Source organism: Drosophila yakuba, chromosome 2L (genome assembly GCF_016746365.2).
Source record: "Drosophila yakuba strain Tai18E2 chromosome 2L, Prin_Dyak_Tai18E2_2.1, whole genome shotgun sequence".
NCBI lineage: Eukaryota > Metazoa > Arthropoda > Insecta > Diptera > Drosophilidae > Drosophila > Drosophila yakuba.
This window is the reverse complement of record NC_052527.2, coordinates 15,456,931-15,478,691: the sequence shown is the minus strand read 5'-3', so window position 1 is coordinate 15,478,691 and position 21,761 is coordinate 15,456,931. Positions and strand designations below refer to the sequence as shown.

The 21,761-nt window shown below is 43.5% G+C and overlaps 6 protein-coding genes across 9 annotated transcripts; 3 read left to right on the top strand and 3 right to left on the bottom strand.

The window, feature by feature from the left end:
- Positions 1 to 430: 430 nt before the first annotated feature.
- On the top strand, positions 431 to 10,101 carry LOC120320600. 3 transcript variants are annotated; one of them, XM_039370734.2, is made up of 3 exons: positions 431 to 1,202; positions 8,341 to 9,301; positions 9,940 to 10,101. In XM_039370734.2, the coding sequence occupies exon 2, from the start codon at positions 8,702 to 8,704 to the stop codon at positions 9,206 to 9,208; it is 507 nt and encodes a 168-aa protein (XP_039226668.1). In that variant the 5' UTR covers positions 431 to 1,202; positions 8,341 to 8,701; the 3' UTR covers positions 9,209 to 9,301; positions 9,940 to 10,101. The 3 variants fall into 3 exon arrangements, with proteins under 3 accessions (XP_039226668.1, XP_039226670.1, XP_039226669.1); XM_039370736.2 differs by lacking the exon at positions 431 to 1,202 and adding an exon at positions 3,650 to 3,814; XM_039370735.2 differs by lacking the exon at positions 431 to 1,202 and adding an exon at positions 8,029 to 8,263.
- On the bottom strand, positions 5,626 to 7,733 carry LOC120320866 (the record flags this gene model as incomplete). Its single annotated transcript, XM_039371810.1, is given in 3 exon segments — positions 5,626 to 6,411; positions 6,413 to 6,437; positions 7,645 to 7,733. Coding segments are annotated over 3 exon segments (159 nt in total), but the record flags the coding sequence as incomplete, so codon positions are not given.
- Positions 10,102 to 10,134: 33 nt separating the features above from the next.
- Positions 10,135 to 14,811, top strand: LOC6528312. Its single transcript, XM_002089329.4, has 5 exons — positions 10,135 to 12,153; positions 12,576 to 12,685; positions 13,127 to 13,308; positions 13,366 to 13,606; positions 13,671 to 14,811. Exons 1-5 carry the CDS (start codon positions 10,135 to 10,137, stop codon positions 13,813 to 13,815), a joined length of 2,697 nt encoding a protein of 898 aa, XP_002089365.1. The 3' UTR covers positions 13,816 to 14,811.
- Positions 14,812 to 15,526: 715 nt separating this feature from the next.
- LOC6528311 (ras-related protein Rab-2A) lies at positions 15,527 to 17,643 on the bottom strand. The gene is made up of 4 exons (XM_002089328.4): positions 17,475 to 17,643; positions 16,839 to 16,998; positions 16,170 to 16,506; positions 15,527 to 16,107 (listed from the first exon to the last, which is right to left on the bottom strand). Exons 1-4 carry the CDS (start codon positions 17,518 to 17,520, stop codon positions 16,009 to 16,011), a joined length of 642 nt encoding a protein of 213 aa, XP_002089364.1. The 5' UTR covers positions 17,521 to 17,643; the 3' UTR covers positions 15,527 to 16,008.
- Positions 17,644 to 17,733: 90 nt separating this feature from the next.
- On the top strand, positions 17,734 to 19,272 carry LOC6528310 (MOB kinase activator-like 4). Of its 2 annotated transcripts, none has more exons than XM_015198949.3 (3): positions 17,734 to 18,049; positions 18,119 to 18,492; positions 18,541 to 19,272. In XM_015198949.3, the coding sequence occupies exons 1-3, from the start codon at positions 17,990 to 17,992 to the stop codon at positions 18,788 to 18,790; spliced, it is 684 nt and encodes a 227-aa protein (XP_015054435.1). In that variant the 5' UTR covers positions 17,734 to 17,989; the 3' UTR covers positions 18,791 to 19,272. The 2 variants fall into 2 exon arrangements, with proteins under 2 accessions (XP_015054435.1, XP_002089363.1); XM_002089327.4 differs by having other exon boundaries at positions 17,737 to 18,049; positions 18,553 to 19,272.
- On the bottom strand, positions 19,190 to 21,640 carry LOC6528309 (FAD-dependent oxidoreductase domain-containing protein 1). Its single transcript, XM_002089326.3, has 2 exons — positions 21,404 to 21,640; positions 19,190 to 20,419 (listed from the first exon to the last, which is right to left on the bottom strand). Exons 1-2 carry the CDS (start codon positions 21,614 to 21,616, stop codon positions 19,310 to 19,312), a joined length of 1,323 nt encoding a protein of 440 aa, XP_002089362.1. The 5' UTR covers positions 21,617 to 21,640; the 3' UTR covers positions 19,190 to 19,309.
- Positions 21,641 to 21,761: the final 121 nt, after the last annotated feature.

Below are 21,761 nucleotides of genomic sequence, written 5' to 3'. Positions count from 1 at the left end.
TTATAAATTACGTAGAAGAGCTTCAATTCATATATCTTAATCACCTGTTCAAAATATATTTTCATTTTACACTGCCCAACAAAGGATACTTTTCAACTTGTTTAGTCGAAAATGTTAGCTTCAAGCGCAACATTATCGATAAAGTTGGCGGTGAATATGTTTTAACAGACAAGATAATTTGAACATCTGTGGGCTAACGTAACAGTGTTATACGTTAACAGTATACAATGAACATTACCCATGCATTTCTTCATATCGCATTAAAATTTGAATTATTTAACTTTATTAAATAATCGCAATTTAATGGCAAATTATGTTGTATATCACTGTAACAATGTTTTTTGGAAAAACACTTTTGCCTATATTCCGATACATGCTATCGAAATTTCAACCCTCGACGGGCTGCGTTAACAGCCGCTGTTACGGCAACGGTCAGATGCTGTTCCAATTGGAGTGCGAACGGTCGAGCGGTGCTTGTGCGAGAGCTTTTCCGACATTTCTATATTTTTGAGGGCCGTGGCAGAAGAGATAGCCTATTTTTCTCCCGACAAAGCGTGTTAAGTAATCAATTGATATCCTGCGATTGGATAAATCGAGTGTTCAGCCCCGATTCCAGCGTGCATTTCGAGAACTTACGGACGCAATTTCCGCACTCGGGTGCACTGTGCTTTTGTTTATACAACCTCCGGTCGCCCCACATTTTCTGGTGAACTTGTGCCGCCTAGCGGTGTTGTCACCGCAGAAAATCGAAACTCCCTTACAGTGGGAGTGACGCAGGGCGCAGCCGATAGTTAACAACTTTCCACGGAAACCTGAAGTGTGCGTAATATCGCTTAACAAGAGTGCTTGGCAGGTTGGCAATCTCGAGAGTCGGCCGCAACGAATCGAAAACGTGCATATTTATACATATATAAGCCAGCTGATTCGGACGTGTGCTGCAGCGAATCCATCCCACTGTGCAAGGGTCGAAACAGTCGGGCGGCAGAAATTCATAAAACAACAGCTAACAAATTCGACGAAGAGACATACGCAAAAGAAACGAAAGAGAGAGCAAGCTTATTGGGTTTTTGTTATACTCGTCTGCCCAACAACAACAATCACTTTAATGTAAGATATAATGTAAAATAATGCAATGACACAGGACCAACACACAGCATTGGTTGCAATTTAGCACAGAAGTCACGAATTCATCAACTCAGCAGGTGAGAACCGATTAAACAGTTTGCTTAATATTTTGGGGTTTACGTTGACCCTGTTTGCATTTCGTGAACGGTATTTATATACAAATATGTGTGTGTGTATGTATGCATATAAATATGTAATACGTAATTCGCACTGAAAAGTCTAAATTTATGACAAATGTTGTTTTCTGTGTTGAGTTAACAATTTTTGATTTATTTTCGTTGCCTCGTGTCCACGACCTTTTGATTCTATGAATGAGAGTTGGCTATTTATAGGTCGATAGTTTGGACTCGTTTTGGCACGATTTACGTTTTCCATGAACGTTGAAAAGGCAGACGCGATTTAATAACACGTTTATTGTTTTGTTCCAATCGAAAGTGGTTGCAGTACCAAGTGTAGTGACTCAACAGAGATAAGACAAAGAAAGCGGGTGTAGAGTGCTATATTTACTGGCCTACCATCTTCATATTTGATTTGCCAGTAGGGTATTCAACGGCCCTAACCATTGCAGGTATTCATGGGGAGTTAGAAAGCCCAACAGTTATTACCGCAATAGGATAATGGCTGTTACCACACAATTCAATCCCAAGCACTCTGAAAATAAATCTAAAAGTTGGGGCTCTGACATATCTCGCCGCCACACCCTCCCCACTTGCTCCATTTATGTACACAACCCGAAGGTTGGGCGTGGGTGAGGGTGGTGACTCTGAAGGACGAATGCGGGAGGATGCTGGTGCTGGTAGACCTCAGTGAGTGCAGCCCAGTTTAGGGCATTCCGCCGTTTTCTGCTCCAGTCATTTGGCCTTTACTGCCTTTGACTTCGGCACCATCCAAGCCAACTCCGAACCCGAAACCTCGAGAAGTTCGAAAAACGACTTTACTAGCTGTAAAGTTTGTGAGTAAAAGATTAATAGGCAATTGCAAGCTCAAAAATATTAAGGATAAGCTTTATGCAAACATGTTTGACCCAGTCAAAATAATAAATGTTAAAAACCTATAGGTTCTCTTCTACTATCTAACCATCTTATTTAATTAAGAGCTAGCACATGTGCCTGACTATATACTTAAATATATGTATACGCTTTTTTGTCTTCGATTTGTGGTTCATTCAGAGTTGTGCAAGTGTGATTTACTGTAATCGAAAACCATTCTCTTGGCTGGCGTCCTTGAGCTCGTGGCTTCTTGATTTGTACGCAATCCGAAGCGAAATGTGTATAGATTACTTGGCTACTTGGCTCAGAAGCCATTGACCCTCAATCGGCAAAGGCGGTTTGACTCAAGTCGGCAGTGCAGGGTAGCGGGGAGAGGGGAATCCCGAAAACATCTGTATGTATCAGCTGACAAAACCGGTAAGACCTTTGCATTCATTACGAGTATTATTATTTTTACCTCGCTGCTTATCTGTTTTGCCGCAAAATGTGTGTCAGCAGTGGATGGAGAGGAGTCCAACAGCTGATTGCCAGAACCGGTTCTACAATTCGAGTGTCGCCTGAGTGATTTGTAACGCAACTGTGTTAACGATGCTAATTGCTCTAAAGACGCTTCATTAGTTGCCCTGTAATTACATGAATTACCAATGGCTTAATTATCATCCAAATTGGCCGCCGAATTAAGCAAAGCATCCACATTTTCCCATGCATGCTTGCAGATCTTTGATCTTTTATATTTACCATCATAGAGAAACACTTCTAATGCACAGTCTCGTAAACGAATAAAATAGTTGCTAATTAATTTTTCTTTTTTTTATTTGAGCTTATCTTATCTACGCGTAGAACGCACTACGTGGGTCGAATGCAAACATTTCATGGGCCGCTGTGTTTTTTTAAGTGTTTGACATTTAAGTGTATAAGATGGGAATTTGCTGAGCAACAAAGTCGCATTTGATGAATATATTTATATAAATCGCTTTTGATGAATACTTACCCAACACGTAGCCTACGGATAAGGTCAGCATGCAAGTATTGCATTCATCTTCTGCGGCTAATCCTGTAAGGACTTCACTTCGGGCACGCGAACAATCCACCTCCTTAATTCATTGCAGGCACTCTAAACCATGAATAAATTAAGCAAATTGCACGAGTTTAAATTACTAGGAGTATTTTATAGCAGCCAGAAAGCAGAAAGCGTATACCAACTGCGACTTGCCAGCTTCCCCTTCAGTTTTCCTAATTCTTGAGGGTAGAGTACCTGAATCCTGAAGCATAAAATGCGCCGGATGAAACACAAAAAACCGAAGACATGCGACGGCACTAATAATGTCGCTGGTAAATTTCCATTGCGTCAAAAGAACACAAATGTTTAGTGGTGGCAAGCGAGTTGGGCACTTGGAAATTTGAAAACTCCCGATGCACATCCAGTGGCCAGAGCGAGACGGGAGATGTGAGTGAGGAAGACAGAGGCAGCTGGGAAGGGCAGGGAAATCGCTGTTCAGTCAGTTCAATTTGAAACTCGAGAAGAACAACAACTGTCGAGTGCAGAAACTTTGAAGCCAACCAATGATTTCGTTACAGAGTTGCGCTGAATTGATTGTTTTGGTTGCTCTTTGCCGATTTGTTTATTGGACTCGGGTCCAAGATACCCAGTGAACACAGTTGACAAAGGAACGAGTTTATCGCCACCAGATACATTGCGCGTAAGTGGAGCAGTTTCAGCAGCTAAAGTCCACTCCCTCCTAGCTGTCGCGTGATCATCACATGGGTCATTAATGACCCAAAATCCCAAATGTTATTCAGGAAACCTATCAAGAATGATGAGTATTCGCGGCTTTAACGTCTTCGTACAAAATCCAGAATGAATTGCACTTTAGACACAAAGCAAGTTTATCTCTGTGTTGACCTGTACCTGTAGAGTGAAATAAAAACGCTATAGTCGAGTTCCCCGACTGTCTGATACCCATTACTCAGCTAGTAAAAGTGCGAAGTAGAGACTTCAACACTGACAGCCAAAGTGAATTCAACCAAAAGTGTTTCTGCAAATCGATAGAAATTTATTTTTTTTGTTTTCAGTGTATGCTAGCACAGTAAACATCCTCCGGACAAGTAGCAGACTGCGTGTCGCGCTGATAAATTTGAGTTTTGCGAATTTGGCGCAAAGAAAACATTTCGCAGTTACATCATTTTCCGTCGTCAAACGACCTTGTCACCCATTTTTCCGCACTGTGCAGCAGTGGCGTATCCATTATCCAACCTTATCTGGAATTTTTAAAAATGACATTATTTCTCAATCTAAACAGTTTCAAACTAAGGTTCAATCTATTATGAATAATAGTTGCTTAATTATTGAACAGTGAAGATAGTATGATTTATTGATTGTGATTCCGGTATAAATAATTCATAGCATTCATTTCGATCGCTCTGCCTATTTAAATGCGAAATCATTCCTCTTAGCGCTAGATCTTAGTAGTTATTGTTTTATTCTAATTTACATTTTTATTTGCAAATTGCATTTCGCATTTAACCTTTTCGGCTCCGTTCTGAAAGCACGTGTCAAGAGCAGAATTAAGAAAATCAAAGTCACCGCAGCCTTGAAGTTGTTTGCACGCATAGCCAAATGTCCGCCTTTTGCCAAGTTGCCCTTTTTAAAAGGCTGCAAAGCAAAAAAAAAGGCAGTGAAAAGAGTGCCAAAACAAAAGGCTTTGTTCTGTTTTTTTTTGCCATTTTTAAAGTACCCTTAATCACACAGGGAAATTGAGTTTCACAACTGTCCCAGTTTTTATTTATTTATGCCCTAGATTGAAAGTTAGAGAGCCTTCTTCCTATGTTATGACTATAAAGTTTATGTGAATGTAATCAATACAGGACATTTTCCAAGCGTTTGTGCGACCGGAAGGTTAGTCAAGTTGATGGCCAAAATCATAATGATCCTTTAAAAGCGAACTCTATACACCTGCTTGTGTGTTTGCCTACCAGTTTGAAAGTGCAGGCCCCATTTTTGACATTTTTTAAGAGATGACATTGCTGCTGATGCACTTTGTTGTTGCTATTTGTTGTGCCCCATGTGCTATGTGTGTGTGTGCCTGCGCACAGCGACACCTGTCTGTGTAAGCCGTGTGTGCACTTTATGTTTGTTAAATGCAACCAGCGACCTCCTTTGTGACTTTTTGCGGTGGCTTTCGTGTCGAGCTTTCTGGGTGCGGCATCAGCCCAATCAAAAGTGGTTTTGCTCAAGTGGTAGTTCGCATTTTTCTCTGGGTTTGGTATAATTTATAACGGTATGGTAGCAGTAACTCAGGCTAACTTAAGAAAAATGAAGGCCAGATTCAAAACATTAAAGAAACGCTTCACTAAGAAAAGGGGTTCTTTTAATTTCCTTTTTATAAAACAGAAAGTAAAATCAGACATAGATTATATAGATATCCTTAATGAAAATGTGACGTCATTATTGTTGCAATGCCCAATAAACTCACTTATAAACCACTTCCAAGATTATGGTTTACTAGAAATGTAAAAACATTTAAATATTTGAAAACAAAAATGTAATGAAGAGAGTTGTCTTTAAAACGGAATCAACTTAATTCGAATAACATTTATTTCATACAAAGAACAATTTGAGCTCGTGGTTTGTTTGCTTTCTTGGCCTTAAAATATACTTCAGTTTAGCACTTTCCGAAGGCGATAGCAAGATCTCAGGGAATATTCCTTTAAGCGTCACATAGTGGGTTATACGGTTCAAAGGACAATGGTTGTTGGTAGGGGCTGCATACTCTCCTAGGACTGACACTTTTAACGGGCAATACAGAAAACGATTGTGAAAAGCAAACTCAATTCGGTTCAAGGTGACCAGCTTGTCCTTGCCTCAATTTCTAATAGCTGGCAGTCAAACTACATTGTATTAATACCTCCTGATCACCTCAAGGCACCTTCTCTGCATAATCAAAACAAAAAACAGGAAATGTTATCCATTTAGACCCAAATCTTTTTTTAGGCCCAAATCCGTCTATACATTTTGGTTTTTCCAGGTTCACTTATAAAGCACTCCATAAACACAGTAATCAGACCAATAACGCAATTTCGATGGCCTAGGTCAGCATCAAATGGGTGCTATAAAACTTATCGCCAACTTGTAGAACGTACAATGAAATTTCCTCATGTTTAACCAACTCAAAGAACAACCCAAGAAGTTATTTTGTCTTATCGCCGTAATTATAATAGGCAATTTGAGTTAACATGTGCCCAAAATTACTGCTTATTCCTCAGTTATGTGCAGCAAATGATAAAATGAAAAATCAGTATGTTCCAGATCATAAATATTTCGAGCTGTCGAGTATGCAACATTATGCAGGAGTAGTTGTTACCATTCATAGTTGTTACCATTTTTCTTAAAAAATGTGTATTAGAAAGAATTAATCTGCTGGACTGTGAGATGTAGATATCATTTTTGAGAATCAGTTAATATTTATTTTTGTTATATATTAAACGTTCATGTATTGCTTCCATATTTGACAGTATTAGTCGAAGTTCCGCTCAACAGATACAAGTTTCGGCTGGATTTCTTTGTCTGAATTTGTAGACTGCGGCATTGTTGTTGTAACTAGAACAGCAATTACCCACAATCACATGATTTGTATACCAGCGCTACAGAGGCAAATATGCCCCTGTAGATGCCAGGCTCCGTGTCCAACACTGACCACTGACCACTGCCAAAAGAACCAAAGAGAGCGCGTCACAAAAGGTTGGCATGTTGACAGACGCCGACGACGCGTGTGTCATTACAAACCGACTCCACAAGTAACCGTCCGTGTATTTGTGGCTGCACAAATGCCAGATATAGCAAATACTATATTCCCGACGCTCTTTGATAAGGAATTTATTAGATTAAGGCATGCGATAGCTCTGTGCTCTGTGCTCCGTGCTCTGTTCCGCGCCGCCGGCAGAGGCGTAAGTGGGTTTAGGTTTAGTCGCTCTTCCGACGAGCTGCGGGTCTGTTGTTCTTCAATCCCAGCCCGAATTGACTTGAGTACAAGTGCGGGACGGGACGAGTGGACTCCAAGGAGACGTTGGCGGGTGTCTCGCGGCTCACGGCTCACGCGTTCCTTTGTTTTCGGCCATTGTTGTGTAAATACGGACTAAGCAAGATGTGGACTTCATGTTTCGAGCACGATGTGCTCTACAAAGTGAAAGTGCTGCTCCAACCGCGAGTGCATTTGAAAAGTGTTGCATGCCACAGGGCGCAGCCGATGGTGCTGAACTAGTTTGGATCGAGATTAACGAATACGCACTGCGAAGTGGGATTTATCTGGCAAAAATAAGTTCATGTAAAGTTGTTAGCCTAATTCATCGTTTCGTTTACAACTCCCCATATCCGCAATCTCTCGATACGTGGGCCTAGACATTTGCTTATCGCATCAGAACGAATAAAACCATTTTCTGCCAATTATATTATAAAGATAGGCAGCCACTTTTCGCCTGAGAATCGCTATCGCCCCACACGCTACAATTTAACTATAATGATCTGTGTACTCACAGTAATCGTGATCCGAATTTGATTTCTGATAAGGGACAATTTCGTTGTCTACCCAAAGTCGCAGCCCAGACAATCCAGACAATCGCGTTTTAGAAATGAAAATCTCGGCAAGTAAAGCACGTTGCTCCATGTTTACTCAGGTTTGCTGTTTATATCGCCTATCAAACGTTGAACTTGAATCACGATCAGTTGGTCAACATACATATATTTGTCACACTAGGTGATCCATTCAGAAAGCGAACCTAATCGTATCGGTCTTAAGAAAACCTTAGAAAATGGATTAACAATTTAAATGGTCACTATATTACTTATATCATGACAATAGTAAAGAAATACATTTAGTAATATTCTAACATTTGTATAAAATTAACTGGTTTTGAATACTAATTAATTGACCTACAATAATTGATTTAAGCAACACGATGTGATGCCCCACAGGCCAGTAAAAATGCTGTTCCTCACATCTTTAAGGAGTTCAGTTCTCGGGAACTTAATTCCCCTTGAAAATCGTATTGTTGCTCAATCGGGCACTTAAACATAAGATGAGAGCACCGTGAATCTTTAGGCTTTTGTCGGACTTTCGCAGAAAAATCCGTGCGCATTTATGCTCGCATTGAATGTACATATTTTTATACTAGATTTTCATTTTTTCATTTATTTCAACTGCTGACCCCATTCTTTTTGCCCCTCTTGCAGCGTTTGGACTAAAGGCTTCCAGTTGGAGACGAGGACCATAAATCATTATCAGGTGCCAGCGAGGAGGCGAGAACAGTGAAAGCAGCGACTTAGTTGCTCCACCAGAGACGAATTAATCATACGCCGCGTTGGTCGTCACGCCGTCGATATAAAGATATAGATATACAATGCCTGCGAATCCGCCTCCGCACCACGCGCCGCGCACTTGACACGGGGAGTGGCAGAGTAGCCGGAGAAGCCACTGAGGCCAAGTTTTGTGTTCGATTTGTGTTTGTTATTTTTTGTTCGAGCTAGCCGGGCGCGCTAATTCCGTTGGCAACGAATCGAAAAGTGTTTCATTTCCGCGAAAACAAAGTACCGTATGTGGCTGCCACGGCAAAATCCGCTTACTGGCAGCACAAACTGCTACAACAACTGCATCTGCAACAGCAACACCGGCAACACCAGCCACATCAGCAGCAACTGCCGCCAGTTGCCGTCAATTATCGCTCAATATATTCTCCGTTGGCCTGTGATAAACCCCCTAACGTTCTTAATGAACGACCTTCGGTCCAAGTCATTCTATCGTGCAGGCAAACCAACATCTGCAGCATCCGCATCCGCATCGGCCGCGACCACCAGCGCCAAGTCGTTCGACAAGGGCCGTAACAACAATCCCCGTACTTACAACAACAGCGGCAAATCGAACAAGGTGTTCCTGCACTACATACCCCGCGACCCGCGCCTAAGAATTTTCAACAAAACCGCCACCCTGAATAAACACTCGAGCCGCACTTTGAGCCTCAGCGAGCTAAACATAACTGAAGATCTGTGCAATTATGGTGAATTGATTGGCGGCGGTGCCGAAACAGTGAAATTGTGCCAGTGAAATCTTAAGAATATCAATATACGCAGATCACCGATTCAATTTGTTCGATTCAATTTGTTGTTGGCTGTTGGCGTGCGAAGAGACTGCAGTCGGGTAAGTTGGCAACTGGAAACCTAAAGGGATAAATCCTAAGTCCTTAGAAAGGCTCCCATTGGATCTGGTTAGTACGCGCACTATCCGATCAGTCCGATCGTTAATGATTTGTCCTTATTCAGCCTGTCTATAGCAGTCTATAATTAAACGCAGACGACCATTTCAGGGGAACGAAAACAAAATTGGTTTCAAAATATTCATTTTCGGATACCATAATTATTGGGGGACATCAGCTGCCGTCGCGTTCATGTGACGCACTTTGTTTGCGACTGCTGTAAGAAGAAAGAAGAAAGACATTCTCTCTTGGTTCTCTCGGAATGCTTTCTGTTTTTCTGAGGTCAAGTTGAAGGCGCCTCGAAAACCAAATAAACGAATTGCCAAATGAGCAAACAGTTTCTGCGCGGATTTTTGAACGAAATGGTTTCAGGCAGATGTTGTTGTAGTCCCGCGATTTCCCATAGAGATAGAAATTGGAGGTAAATAAAACATAAAGCGCCATGTTGGTAATAAGCTTACAGTTCACTGGACAAGTTTTTAAACAGTTTTGGTTTTTATCAGCAATAGACTGCAGTTTAGATAGGCTATGAAAAGTTTAAAAGTCGCCCCAGCGCTAAGTTCCATCTGTCTCTATCTTTCAGTTACGCACTGCAGTTGACCAACAGAGAGAGGGAATATTTACCTACCGCCTACTTAAGAAAATTTATGCTGAAATTTAATGCAAATTGTGTTCACTTCCAATAATCGCTTGGACAAGAAAGTGCAAATTTTACAAAACCTTTTTATAGACGTAGCTGAACCCTTTACACCACAACATCACGATCTGGGACTTCGACATGGCCAAGCTTGCGTCGGATCCAAACGCCTCCAACAACAACAGCTGCGAGGCGATCAACAACAACCACAATGGCCAGAACCAGAATCAGAATCAGAACCAGAACGGTGGGGCCTCCAATTACCAGGCCCTGCCCCTCACGCCTGCTCCGGCCAATACGCCACTCCACAAGGCCATCAAGCACGACCTCTTCCCGGAGTTCACCTTCTGCAACCTCTCCGTTGAGGAGCTCGCTGATGGGGCGGGACACAGCCGTGCGGTAAGGAGCAGTGTCATCGAACTGGACGACGGCACCTTGACGTGCCTGATGAACGGAAACGGGCAGGTGAAGCGACGCAAGCGCCTGATCTCGAACGAGTCCGGTGACTCGATTGACTCCAGTTCCACGGAGAAGAAACCGCCCAAGATGCCCGACGGAGGATATGGGTGGGTGGTGGTGTTCGCCTCTCTGGTGGTGTCCCTTATTGCCGACGGATTGAGCTTCTCATTCGGACTAATCAATGTGGAACTGCTAGAATACTTCGGAGAGTCCACCTCCAAGACTGCTTGGATATCTTCGCTATTCTTCTCCGTGCCCCTGCTGATGGGGCCCATCTGGTCCAATCTCGTGGACAAGTACGGCTGCCGCAAGATGACCATCCTCGGCGGTGTGGTCTCTGCCTTTGGGTTTGCGCTATCTTCGTTATGCAACTCCATCGAGATGCTCATGGTGACCTTTGGTGTCATCTCGGGACTGGGCCTGGGCATCGGGTACGTGACCGCTGTGGTGTCCATTGCTTTTTGGTTTGACAAGAAGCGCACCTTCGCCACCGGAATCGGAGCATCGGGTACCGGAATCGGGACCTTTGTCTACGCCCGCCTAACTTCCTATCTAATTGAATCGTACGGCTGGCGGGGAGCCACCCTAATCCTTGGAGGCACCATGCTGAACGCATGCGTTTGCGGTGCTCTGATGCGTGATCCCGACTGGCTCATCGAGGAGAACCGACTGGAGAGTCGGTCCCAAAGCGTCACCACCTTCTCAAACTCCAGTGTCTGCCTGGAGGAAATTAAGAAGCTCCTGGACACCGGCATCACAAAGGAGGCCGTGCTGGATTCGCTAGTGACCAAGAACAACACGGAGGCCAATCAGCAGATTGACGATCCCTTGGACTCCGCCCTCAAGCGCTACCGCAGCGAGATTTTCCTGCCCACGTTCCTGAGCACTCAGGAGCTCGACAGCATCTGCGAGGTTAAGAGTCTGAGCCGACGCTCCCTACGCCACAAGGAGGGTGCTGAGGCCCCATCACGCGAAAACCTGCTGTCCATGTCCTCGGGAGCAGGTGCCTATCCTCCATCGACGGCCATTATAGGATCGCCCGATGATACCCTAATGGGCGGAATAGCACAAGAGGCGGCAGAGGTAGCCAAGAAGGCTTACCTGGCCTCCATCGAGACGTTGTCTCCATCGGAAAAGCGCTCCACTTGTGGAACTCCCAATGGCTCCCTGCGCTCCTCGGACGAAGGCTACCTCACGCAGAAACACGCCTCCTCCCGTTACTCGCTTAACGAAAACATCTTCATGGCCAAGCATACAACACCATCAATCTCCAACCTAAAGGTGAATGGCCTACGACACAATTCGGTGGACATCTTGAGCGATGACATGCACTGCTACTACTCAAAGGACGAGACCTTCGCATTGCTGGAGCCAAGCAGGCGCATGAGGCCCACCGTAATCGCCATTCCGGAACAGGAGCAGTCAGTCAACAGCGAACTGGCCACTCGTCGCGCACGCCTGGACAGCATCACGGGTATCCGCAGACTGTCGCGTTCCAAGAAGCCCAGCCACCACCGATCGAACCTCCGCCGCAACATCTCGATCCGGAACTCCAACTTCCTTAAAGACATGCGCATTCACCGAAACTCGATCCACTACCGCGGCGCCATGCTGAACACGCACCGTTACCGGCTACGCGCCTCCTCCTGTCCCAACATCTACCGCAACTCGATGACTACCATCGCCAAAGAGGAGGAAGATGTGAGTAGACCGTGACCCTTGGTCCGCCCTTATCAGTCGGCCGCTTGGCGACAGCCCCAGCTGGTTAATGCTCGAAGCCGTTTATCAGCTGCTTCCCTGTTTGATCGCCTAGTTGGACCACATAGACATACTTTTCACGGCTGATAAGGTGACCCCTCCGGTTTCCGTTCTGCCTACACAAGAAACCGAGGCAGCTATTGATACCTTGAAAGATAACAATCTCTTGATAGTTTAGTTAACAAATCACAACTATTATTTTGTAATCGACTAAGTATATTTACTTGATTTTCGAGGTAGTCCTTTAAATCACTTTTAAAAGTACATTTTATATTAATTTGTTATCAAGTAAAACCAAAGCACTCCTAAAAGAATTGCTTATATTAAAAAAAAACATTAACTAAATCTTCTTTCTCACCCGCCAGACCTGGTATGACAACTTCGTGGACACTATGAAGTCCATTTTTGACTTTTCCCTTTTTCTGGACATGAAGTTCGCTCTCTTCAATCTCTCCACACTGTTTTTGTTCATTTGGTGAGTACTTTTTGGTGATACTAAAGAAACTATTTCAAGTGGGCAAAGGTCCAATTGGCAGACGCCCCAAGCTGCGCATGAACTCGAGGCGCAATAAATGCTAAAATTAAAAGACAAATGTGCCAAGCCGTCGAGTGAATTTCAACATATGCCAGAAGACGTCGCAAACAATTTTGGCACCTGTTGAAAACGAAAAGGTGTTGCACAATATACAGTTTGCCAACAGCGGTAAAATTCCAAACACAGCGCTATCGATCAGCATACGTAGTAGGCCACCTTAGCTGTTCAAGATCCTGGTTTATCTTACCCCGGGACCGCGGCGTCCGATTGCCTTATTTGATCGATAAGAAAACTAGTTGAAATCAATTTAAACTCAACTTTGCCTAGATAAGGCTCCCCTGTTCAATCAGCATCTAATCTACCTTTTGGCACGCTCCACAGGTTCATTATCCCCTATCTGTACCTTCCCGATTACATGAAGCAATACAAGTACGACGTGAGCGAGAGTGCCGAGTTCATTTCGGATGTGGGCATTGCCCAAACGGTGGGCATGATAGGACTAGGCTACCTGGGTGATCTGCCCTGGATGAACATCAACATATGCTACTCGCTATGCATGCTGGGTGAGTTGCTCCCTCGACTATTCAACATTTTCAATTTTCTAACGATATATATTTCAGTCTGCGGAGCGTCTGTGTTCTTCATGCCCCTGCTGATTACTAACTACATGGGCCTGATGGTCATGTGCGTTATTTTCGGATTTACGTTCGCTAGCTCTTTTTCGTTTACGCCCAGCATTTTGGTCAGCATTGTTGACTTGGACGATTTCACGTGTGCCTACGGTCTGGTGCTATTGGTGCAGGGAGTAGGAATGATCGCAGGACCGCCTATAGCAGGCGTCATTTACGAGTATACGGGCAGGTAAGTTGGGTGACATTCTACAGTCTTCGAATTGGCTGCTGACCACGCTTTTTTTCTTTTCCAGATGGGATGACACCTTCTATTATGCTGGAATATTTATCGCACTCTCCGGTGTCTGTTCGTATCTGATCGAGTTCTGTGAAAAGAAAGCACCCAAAGAGAGTGATATTGATGTCTTAGAGACTAAAAAAGCTCAACTTTTACACTAGGTTACTTACATTGCACTGTTGAAAGCCGAAAGTAGAATGCAATTGGAGGTACTACAAATCCGAACTGTAGCATAATAATATACTAGCATTAAATGTTACCGAGTTTCTTATGTCAAATGGTGTTGCAGCCATAAAATCAGAGCAGAATTGTAACTGAAACTATGCCTATACCTAAGCTCTAGCCTGTAAGACTATACTTGACTTGACTAATCGTAGCTAAGTATCAATATACACTTAACATACTTACCGCACTAGGGCAATTACTAACCGCATCTTGTACTCATGTTTAGACAAACTGTTCAATTTCAATCAATATCAATGCAGTGCATCACTGCCAGGTGCAAACGGGTCCCTCAATTGTCTTCTTTACAAAAATTAGAAAAATAGTTTTAATTGCCTTACATTTCTTACGGATATTAATAAAGGGAATACAATAAACAACAATCTATGTAACGTATGCAATAACAAGCGACCATTATCAATCAATTTAAACTTCACAATAAAATCCTTGGAGCATTTGTTTGTACATCAAACGTCGCGGATCTGAATAGTTTCCAAATCAACAAACCAACTTAGCAAACTAGGGTATAACAAATAGCTAATGTTGAACAGAAAAACCTGTTTTTGCAGTTTGAAAAAATTTTTCTTAGATAAAACAGATAAGAGTTAGAAAATAAAAACAAACCGATGTAATATCTTAAAAGTTCAAGTATTATTAAAAAAAATACAAAAATATTTATAAATTGTATATTTCCGTAGTGAAAGAATGTTTTGTCATGTATGCACCTTTAAAATGAAGAAAATGCAACAGTATACCCCTACACTATAGCCGTTTAGAAACTGGGAGCTGTTGATTCCAAACACTTTAGCAAATATGTACATAAACAAAAAAAAAAGAAACACGATTCTATATTATTTACAAGACATTAATTGAACAATTATCTACCGAAAGCCTCTTACTAAATAAAAAACGGTTAAAACTAAACCAATCTGTAATTGCGACGATCTATTTTGTTGTTTTCGGCTGTTCTCTTTTCCTTAAAAAGCAGACGGTTTAACAACTATAAAAGCTTTATTAAATTGTAAAGTTTTATGAAAACCACATATGGGGTATAATTGCTAGATAAGACCATATAAGGCGAAATACTGGCATCTCTACTTTCTCTAGTCATAAAAAAACTAATTAGTCGTTTGCTATCACTTAATAAAACCAGAGTTATCCCATGGTAAGTACCGATTCAATTCATATTGTTATATTAATAATTAGTATGTATATTTATTATTCCGCATTGTTGGGCAAATACAAATATTATAAATAATTTGATTTACGTTTACAGTTGCATCTTTCGTTTTGTTTTAGCAATCGCCGTTAATTAAATATATTAACTTCGTAAAATACTAAATTGATCATTGAATCGCATAATTTCGTGTTACCATTGTTAATGCGTGTTGATTGTGTTAAACCCCCATTTCGGCTCACACGTTTTGTATATTTTGTTAATGTACTTTTTGTTTTCCAGTGTATGTATAAGACTAAAGCAGACTGCACAACAAAATTGACAAAGCAAATGCGTTGGGAAGGACATATGTATATTTAATTATGTATGTATGTATAGAGAAGCGAAGCAGATACCCTTTGCAAAATGGGGCGTGGCTCAGCGTTGTGGGGCTAAACCTCACTGAAATTGAATCACAATGAAAATTCACACAGTTTTATTTATGTTTATATATTACACATCATTTTGTCAAAATCCCAATGTATATCTATCGATTGTACACGAAGTAACTAGCAAACTAACTTCAATATACACAAAACACACGAATAAAACATTTAAAAATGTTTTAATAAAGTTTATAAAATTTAGAAATCACGCACGACATTCACATACACAAATGTGGTTGTTTTGGTTTATTTCTGTTTTCTTCTTCCTTTTGGATTCTTTTCGGTAATTAAAACGTAGCTGAACAAGGAGATGTGTTTCTTGCAACTGTCTCTTCTTAATGGTTATAACATTTAGCTTAGTGTTCAATTGCTAGTTTAGTGGTAGCTATGTTTACGGGATTAGTTACGGTTGAGATAAAAAAACAATAAATCTGTTCCTTTCACTATCTTCTATAGTTAGTCACTAAAGTAGCTTTTACAGAAGCGGCTACGCCATCCCAGAATTGCAATAGGGTATCTGCGGCTTACTCCTAGCAGCAGCCACTGTTTGCTGCTCCAGCAGCTCCTCCGGCTCCTGGCAGCGACGGGTTTGTGGGCGAGTGTTGTTGGCCGATCTTAATACCGTTTGCCTAGTGACGAGATTAAAACTGTAATTGCAAGAAGTTTCCAAGGCGTATGTCCGCTTTCTTACCTCATTGTTTATGTCGAAGACACCTTCCTGGATCTTCTCGTAAATCTCCTTGGCCGTATTTATGAACGCCTCCTCTACGTTAGCCGCTGTGCGAGCTGAAGTCTCCATGAAAACGAGGCCGTGTTCGCGGGCAAAGGCCTCTCCCTCCTCTTTCTTGACCTCTCGCCGCGAATCCAAGTCGCTCTTGTTGCCTATCAGCATGATGACCATGTTCGAATTTGAGTGCTGACGTGCATCCTCCAGCCAGGTGGTCAGGTGGTTAAAGGTCTCTCGTCGCGTAATGTCGTATACCAGCAAGGCGCCAGCAGCTCCGCGGTAATATGACCGTGTGATAGATCTACCAAAAAGAAATTTTGTTCACAGATATATTTATGTTATTGCTTAAAATATTCTATGATTAGAAACCTATTTAATTTTTGTTCGACTGTTAATACTACGGAATTTTTTTGTAATATTTATTAAACCCTTCATCTGACCATATATATAAATGAAGAGTAACAAAATTATTTTTAATCATTAAGTAAGTATTGTATTTAATACAAATAAGGAGAATTCGAATTTGCAAAAATTTGTTCATTTTAAATGCAGTTTGTGTATGATTAAGGGAGTAATCCAATATTTCACTTTTTGCTTCTTGAATATTAAAACTATATGGATGGGAGCGCGTACCTGAAAGCCTCCTGGCCTGCCGTGTCCCAGATTTGCAGCTTGATCTGCTTGCCGTCGATGGTGATCATGCGTGCGCCGAACTCCACGCCAATGGTAAGGTCGTGCACCGGCTGGAATCGCTTGTCCGTGAACTGGAGCAGCAGACAGGACTTGCCCACGCCTGCGGAAACGGGAAAGGGTTAGTGGTCGAGCAGGGGAAAAGTGGAGAAGACTGGAAAAAGCCAACAGCTGTTAAACATCCCGAAAGGCAGAGCTGATAAGTCCGTGGCCCATTGGGGCGGAATCCCTCAATTACTGGGGGTGGTTGGGTGACTCAGCTGCAGGGTTTATGTGTGGGCAGCTCCCCGCGCCCCTTTAACTCGAAGAGCAGCAAACGCCTGTATGCGTTGTTATGGTTTTATTGATTTTTCCTTCGGCCCCTCGACTCCAGGGATATTTTCCTGCCGACGCATTTCTGATCTATTGGCATCAGTTCTTTAATTTGTGGCCCCCTTGGAGCCCCCATTTCGGTACGACCCCTACGATTGCAATGCGCGTTGCTTTGTTGTTTTGTTTGTAATTACAGATTGTTTCCCTGACAATGGCCAGCTTTTCACTGGCAATTCAGTGCCGATGGGAGTCGCAGTTTCCACTCACCTGTGTCTCCAATAATGATGTATTTGAATAAGTACGCGTAAGACATGTTTGCTGCTGAGGGGGTTACGGTAACTTAGTTTTTAGAAAGTACGATCTCGTAATGCCACAGATAATACGCAATTCTTGTAAGTTCTCCAATCTGTTCGTATTTATGATGACTGGCTACCGTCAGTGTGGCCAGTTCGCGGCCAGGGCTGGCGGAAATACCGTAAGGTTGTCCTATCGATAACGATGCGCGCTACCGCTGACCAATCGATAGGCAAATGTATGTATGTAGAATTTGTCAGAAATTTTCTCGCACAAAGCAAAGTGTTTTGGAAGATAGACGCCAATCAATTGCCGAGCAATGTGCCAACGCCTGTAGAGTTCACTCAGCTTACTACAGTGCAGGGATCCAACGTCCGGAGAATCCAGTGGGGCGGGGACCAGGCTAGCATTCAGGCTCTGCCAGCGATTTTCTCATCAAGGCGTAGGCACAGACGTTGTGGATCATCGCATCTTCGACCGGGTGAAACATGAAGATGGCTGACGGCTCGACCATATTGCGTAGAAACCGGCCAGGCACAAAATCCAAGGTGAGTGATGGCAGGTCGTCCAGTATTATGATCCCTGCCCTCTGACCCGTTTTCGATTTCGCCATTCAGGACTTCTGTCGCTGGCCCGACGAACCCCTGGAAGAGATGGACAGCACGCTGGCGGTGCAGCAGTACATACAGCAGCTGATTAAACGCGACCCGAGCAACGTGGAACTCATCCTGAGCATGCCCGAAGCGCAGGATGAGGGTGTGTGGAAGTACGAGCACCTACGCCAGTTCTGCATGGAGTTGAACGGCCTCGCAGTGCGGCTGCAGAAGGAGTGCTCCCCGTCGACGTGCACACAGATGACGGCCACTGACCAGTGGATCTTCTTGTGCGCCGCCCACAAGACGCCGAAGGAGTGTCCGGCCATTGACTACACTCGCCACACGCTGGACGGAGCCGCCTGTCTGCTAAACAGCAACAAGTACTTCCCGAGCAGGTATGCAGGCTTCTCGACATGGTGGAACTAGCCACATAATAAGCAAAGTATCTCCCCCAGGGTGTCCATCAAGGAGTCGTCTGTGACCAAGCTGGGTTCCGTGTGCCGGCGAGTGTATCGCATCTTCTCGCACGCCTACTTTCACCATCGTCGCATTTTCGACGAATTCGAGGCCGAGACGTACCTATGCCACCGTTTTACGCATTTCGTCACAAAATATAATCTGATGTCCAAGGAGAATCTGATCGTACCCATCAACGTGGGCGAAAACGCGGCCCCTGGTGAAAGCGAGGCTTAGGACGTCCATGGAACACTCATACAACATACATCTATTTAGATTTACCAATAGCTTGCAAGTTGGGTTTGTTCACCCTGACAGGAACATAATTCCACGCGAACCCATCTCTAATGCAGATCTTGTACGTAGTTTAAATGTCAGATACACAGAGTTACATAACGATAACTAAGTAACAAGGGCAGTCCCAGATATACGCACGCAGGCCTCCTCAAACCCGCTCGCCCCATCTGATCCTAAGTCAGCAATTATTTCGCAAGTTATATTACAATTATATTTAAACTCCTTATTTAAATAAATTATATGTAGGCACACGACCATCTCGTGGCTGATTCCACGTCGAATCCCCGTAACTAAACTAAATTCCCTTGACTACTGGCAGCCAAAACACCAACACAGATGTACGTTACTAAAACGAGAACTTTACTATACAAAATACTATATACACAACAGAAATTGCAATAAAAGAAGTACATACATAAATACATCAAAAGCAAGTACGAACCTCCTGCGATACATTTGTCACACGATATTCACTTCGTGCATAGGCTGTTGGTTCACAAGTCGTTCAAAGCCGAGGCGCGACAGATCCAGGGTGGTAAACTTGCCGTCCAAAATGAGTTCGGAAATGGCTCGACCCACGGCGGGAGTCTGCTGAATGCCGTGCCCACTGAATCCCGCGGCAATGAGGAGGTTGCTGTAATGAGGATGTCTGCCAATAATCCCGTTTGCGTCAAATGTGTTGTGGTCATAGAAGCCCGCCCAGCTGCTCTGTATCTTCACCGACTCAAAGGCAGGTACTCGGTTTGCCAGTGTGGGCCAGACATCCGATTCAAAGTACCCATGATCCACGTCCAGCGTTTCGCACTCGGGCTCCTCGTCTTCGTTCGGACTGCGCCCGCACAGGAAGTTACCACAAAGTCCGTCCCGCCGAAAGTAGGTGCCATCCGGATCGACGGTCAGAGGTGTGGCTAGCCCAGGACAATTCCGCCCTTGAGTGCTGAGCACATAGACGTATCGCTTGCGAGGCTCCACCGGCAAGGACACTTTCAGGGAAGCCTCCTTTGCTCCCTTATCACCAATCCCTGCCAGACGCGCCACCTGACCCGAGTGAGCTCCCGCTGCCAGGACGCATGTGTCAAACCTCACCGTCCGCTGAACTCCATCTCCGTCATCGACCACAGCTCCAGAAAGGGCGCCCGAATCGTTCCACTCGAAACCCACCACTGAGCCGTTCGCAAAATTCGCGCCCAGAGCACGGGCCTTCTTCTTGAAGCCCATGAGCAGGGCCCACGGATCAAACCATCCCTCCTTGTCTATACCGTGGCATCCCAACTCCACGCCCTCTGTGGATAACCACGGAAACCGCTGACGCAGTGCCTCCGGGCCAAGCAGCTCGTTTCGAGCTCCAAGCTTGTTCTGCAGTCTAGAGTTCTGAGCCAGGATGTGGGCTCCCTTCTCGGAGGCCAGGATCAGGTAGCCGTTCGGCTGGTAGCACAGATCCACATCGCCCAGATGCTCGCCGCAGTTAACCACGAAATTGTAGCCGAAGAGCGACATCTCTATGTTCTCGGCCAGGGAGAACTGCTGGCGAACTCCGCCCACAGAGAGAACTGTAGAAGCGCTGGTGTACTGAAGAATCACATAAAAATGGTAATTATTTAATAGTGATATATTTTTGTTTGACTACAATGGGAAATCAATAAAGTATACAATACAGTTTGAAGTGCATATGCATAATGCGTGGATTCAGAAATATAGGTATACCTAATCCTAATCTAATGTGAAGTTTTGTTTGGGTCTCGTCTTTCTTTTTATTCTCATTCGCTCTTAATCGCAAGGATGCCATGATTGACCCAGTCAAAATAATAGTAGTGCCATATAAATCCGCAAATTTATTCTAATTAAATACTTTTGAAAAAGGATTGTAGTATTTTATAATACAATTGGGTGTTTCTAAATAGTTCCTAGCATATTTATATTCTTCCTTTATATTTAGTCCTGACTACATGGGGCGTGGCACACACTGTAATGTCGGAAGGCTAAATAAGATTAAAAACCAATTGCTGCTGGAAAAACTTATGTTTAAGTGCAAAATATAATAGGGTTCTCAATCCAATTGAAATGTTTTTTATTTAATGTGATGGGAAGTCTTAAAAAAAATAAAAGCAAGAGATAACTTTCCACTTTTGGAAGTTTTTTAAAGGTCCTGTGCAGAAATGCCACAATTTAGTTGATTTCATGAAAAGAAGCTGTGCGCCCTTTAATAAAATTCAAAGATATATGGTAATGCAAAATGCCCAAATAATACCGAAATTATTCTGGGAATTTAAATTAAATAACATACAGTTTTATTGATAATTAAACAAAATTTTAAAACGTTGCAAAATATGTTTTTTGGTCTGTGGGCACTGCTTTTATTTTGACTGCAGCTGCACAAAGGTATTTTTAACTGTTTGAATCCAAAAGGGAGCAACATGGGAGCAACTTTAATTAAAAAAAGGTGCTCACCCTCTAACAAAAATTGTAAGACCTTTAAAGATACTAACAGTAAATGTAGCAACTTTTGGATAACTCTGGCCCGCAAGTAGTAGGCCCTCTTGTACTCGTACTTACTCCAGCATCGCGCTCCACCACCAGCACATTGAGCTTGCGGCCCAGCTGCAGGGCCCGGGACTTGAGCCAGAAAGCGGAGGAGGCGCCCATGCCACCGCCACCGATGATCAGGACTTCGCAGCTCTTGGGAAGGACATCGCCTTGCGGCTGGCCACTGAACAAGCGAAGCTGACGCAGTGCACCCGATCGCTGAACTCGTCGCAGGCACAGCATTTTTCATACTAACCGACACCTGCACAGTCGTGGGATGATAACGCCATTGAAATCCGCCAGATTAGATTTGTGCAGCTTTTCCCAAGTGCTTTGTATGCACAGCAATAAAAGCAGAATTACAGTAAAAGGTTCTTTGGCGGACTGC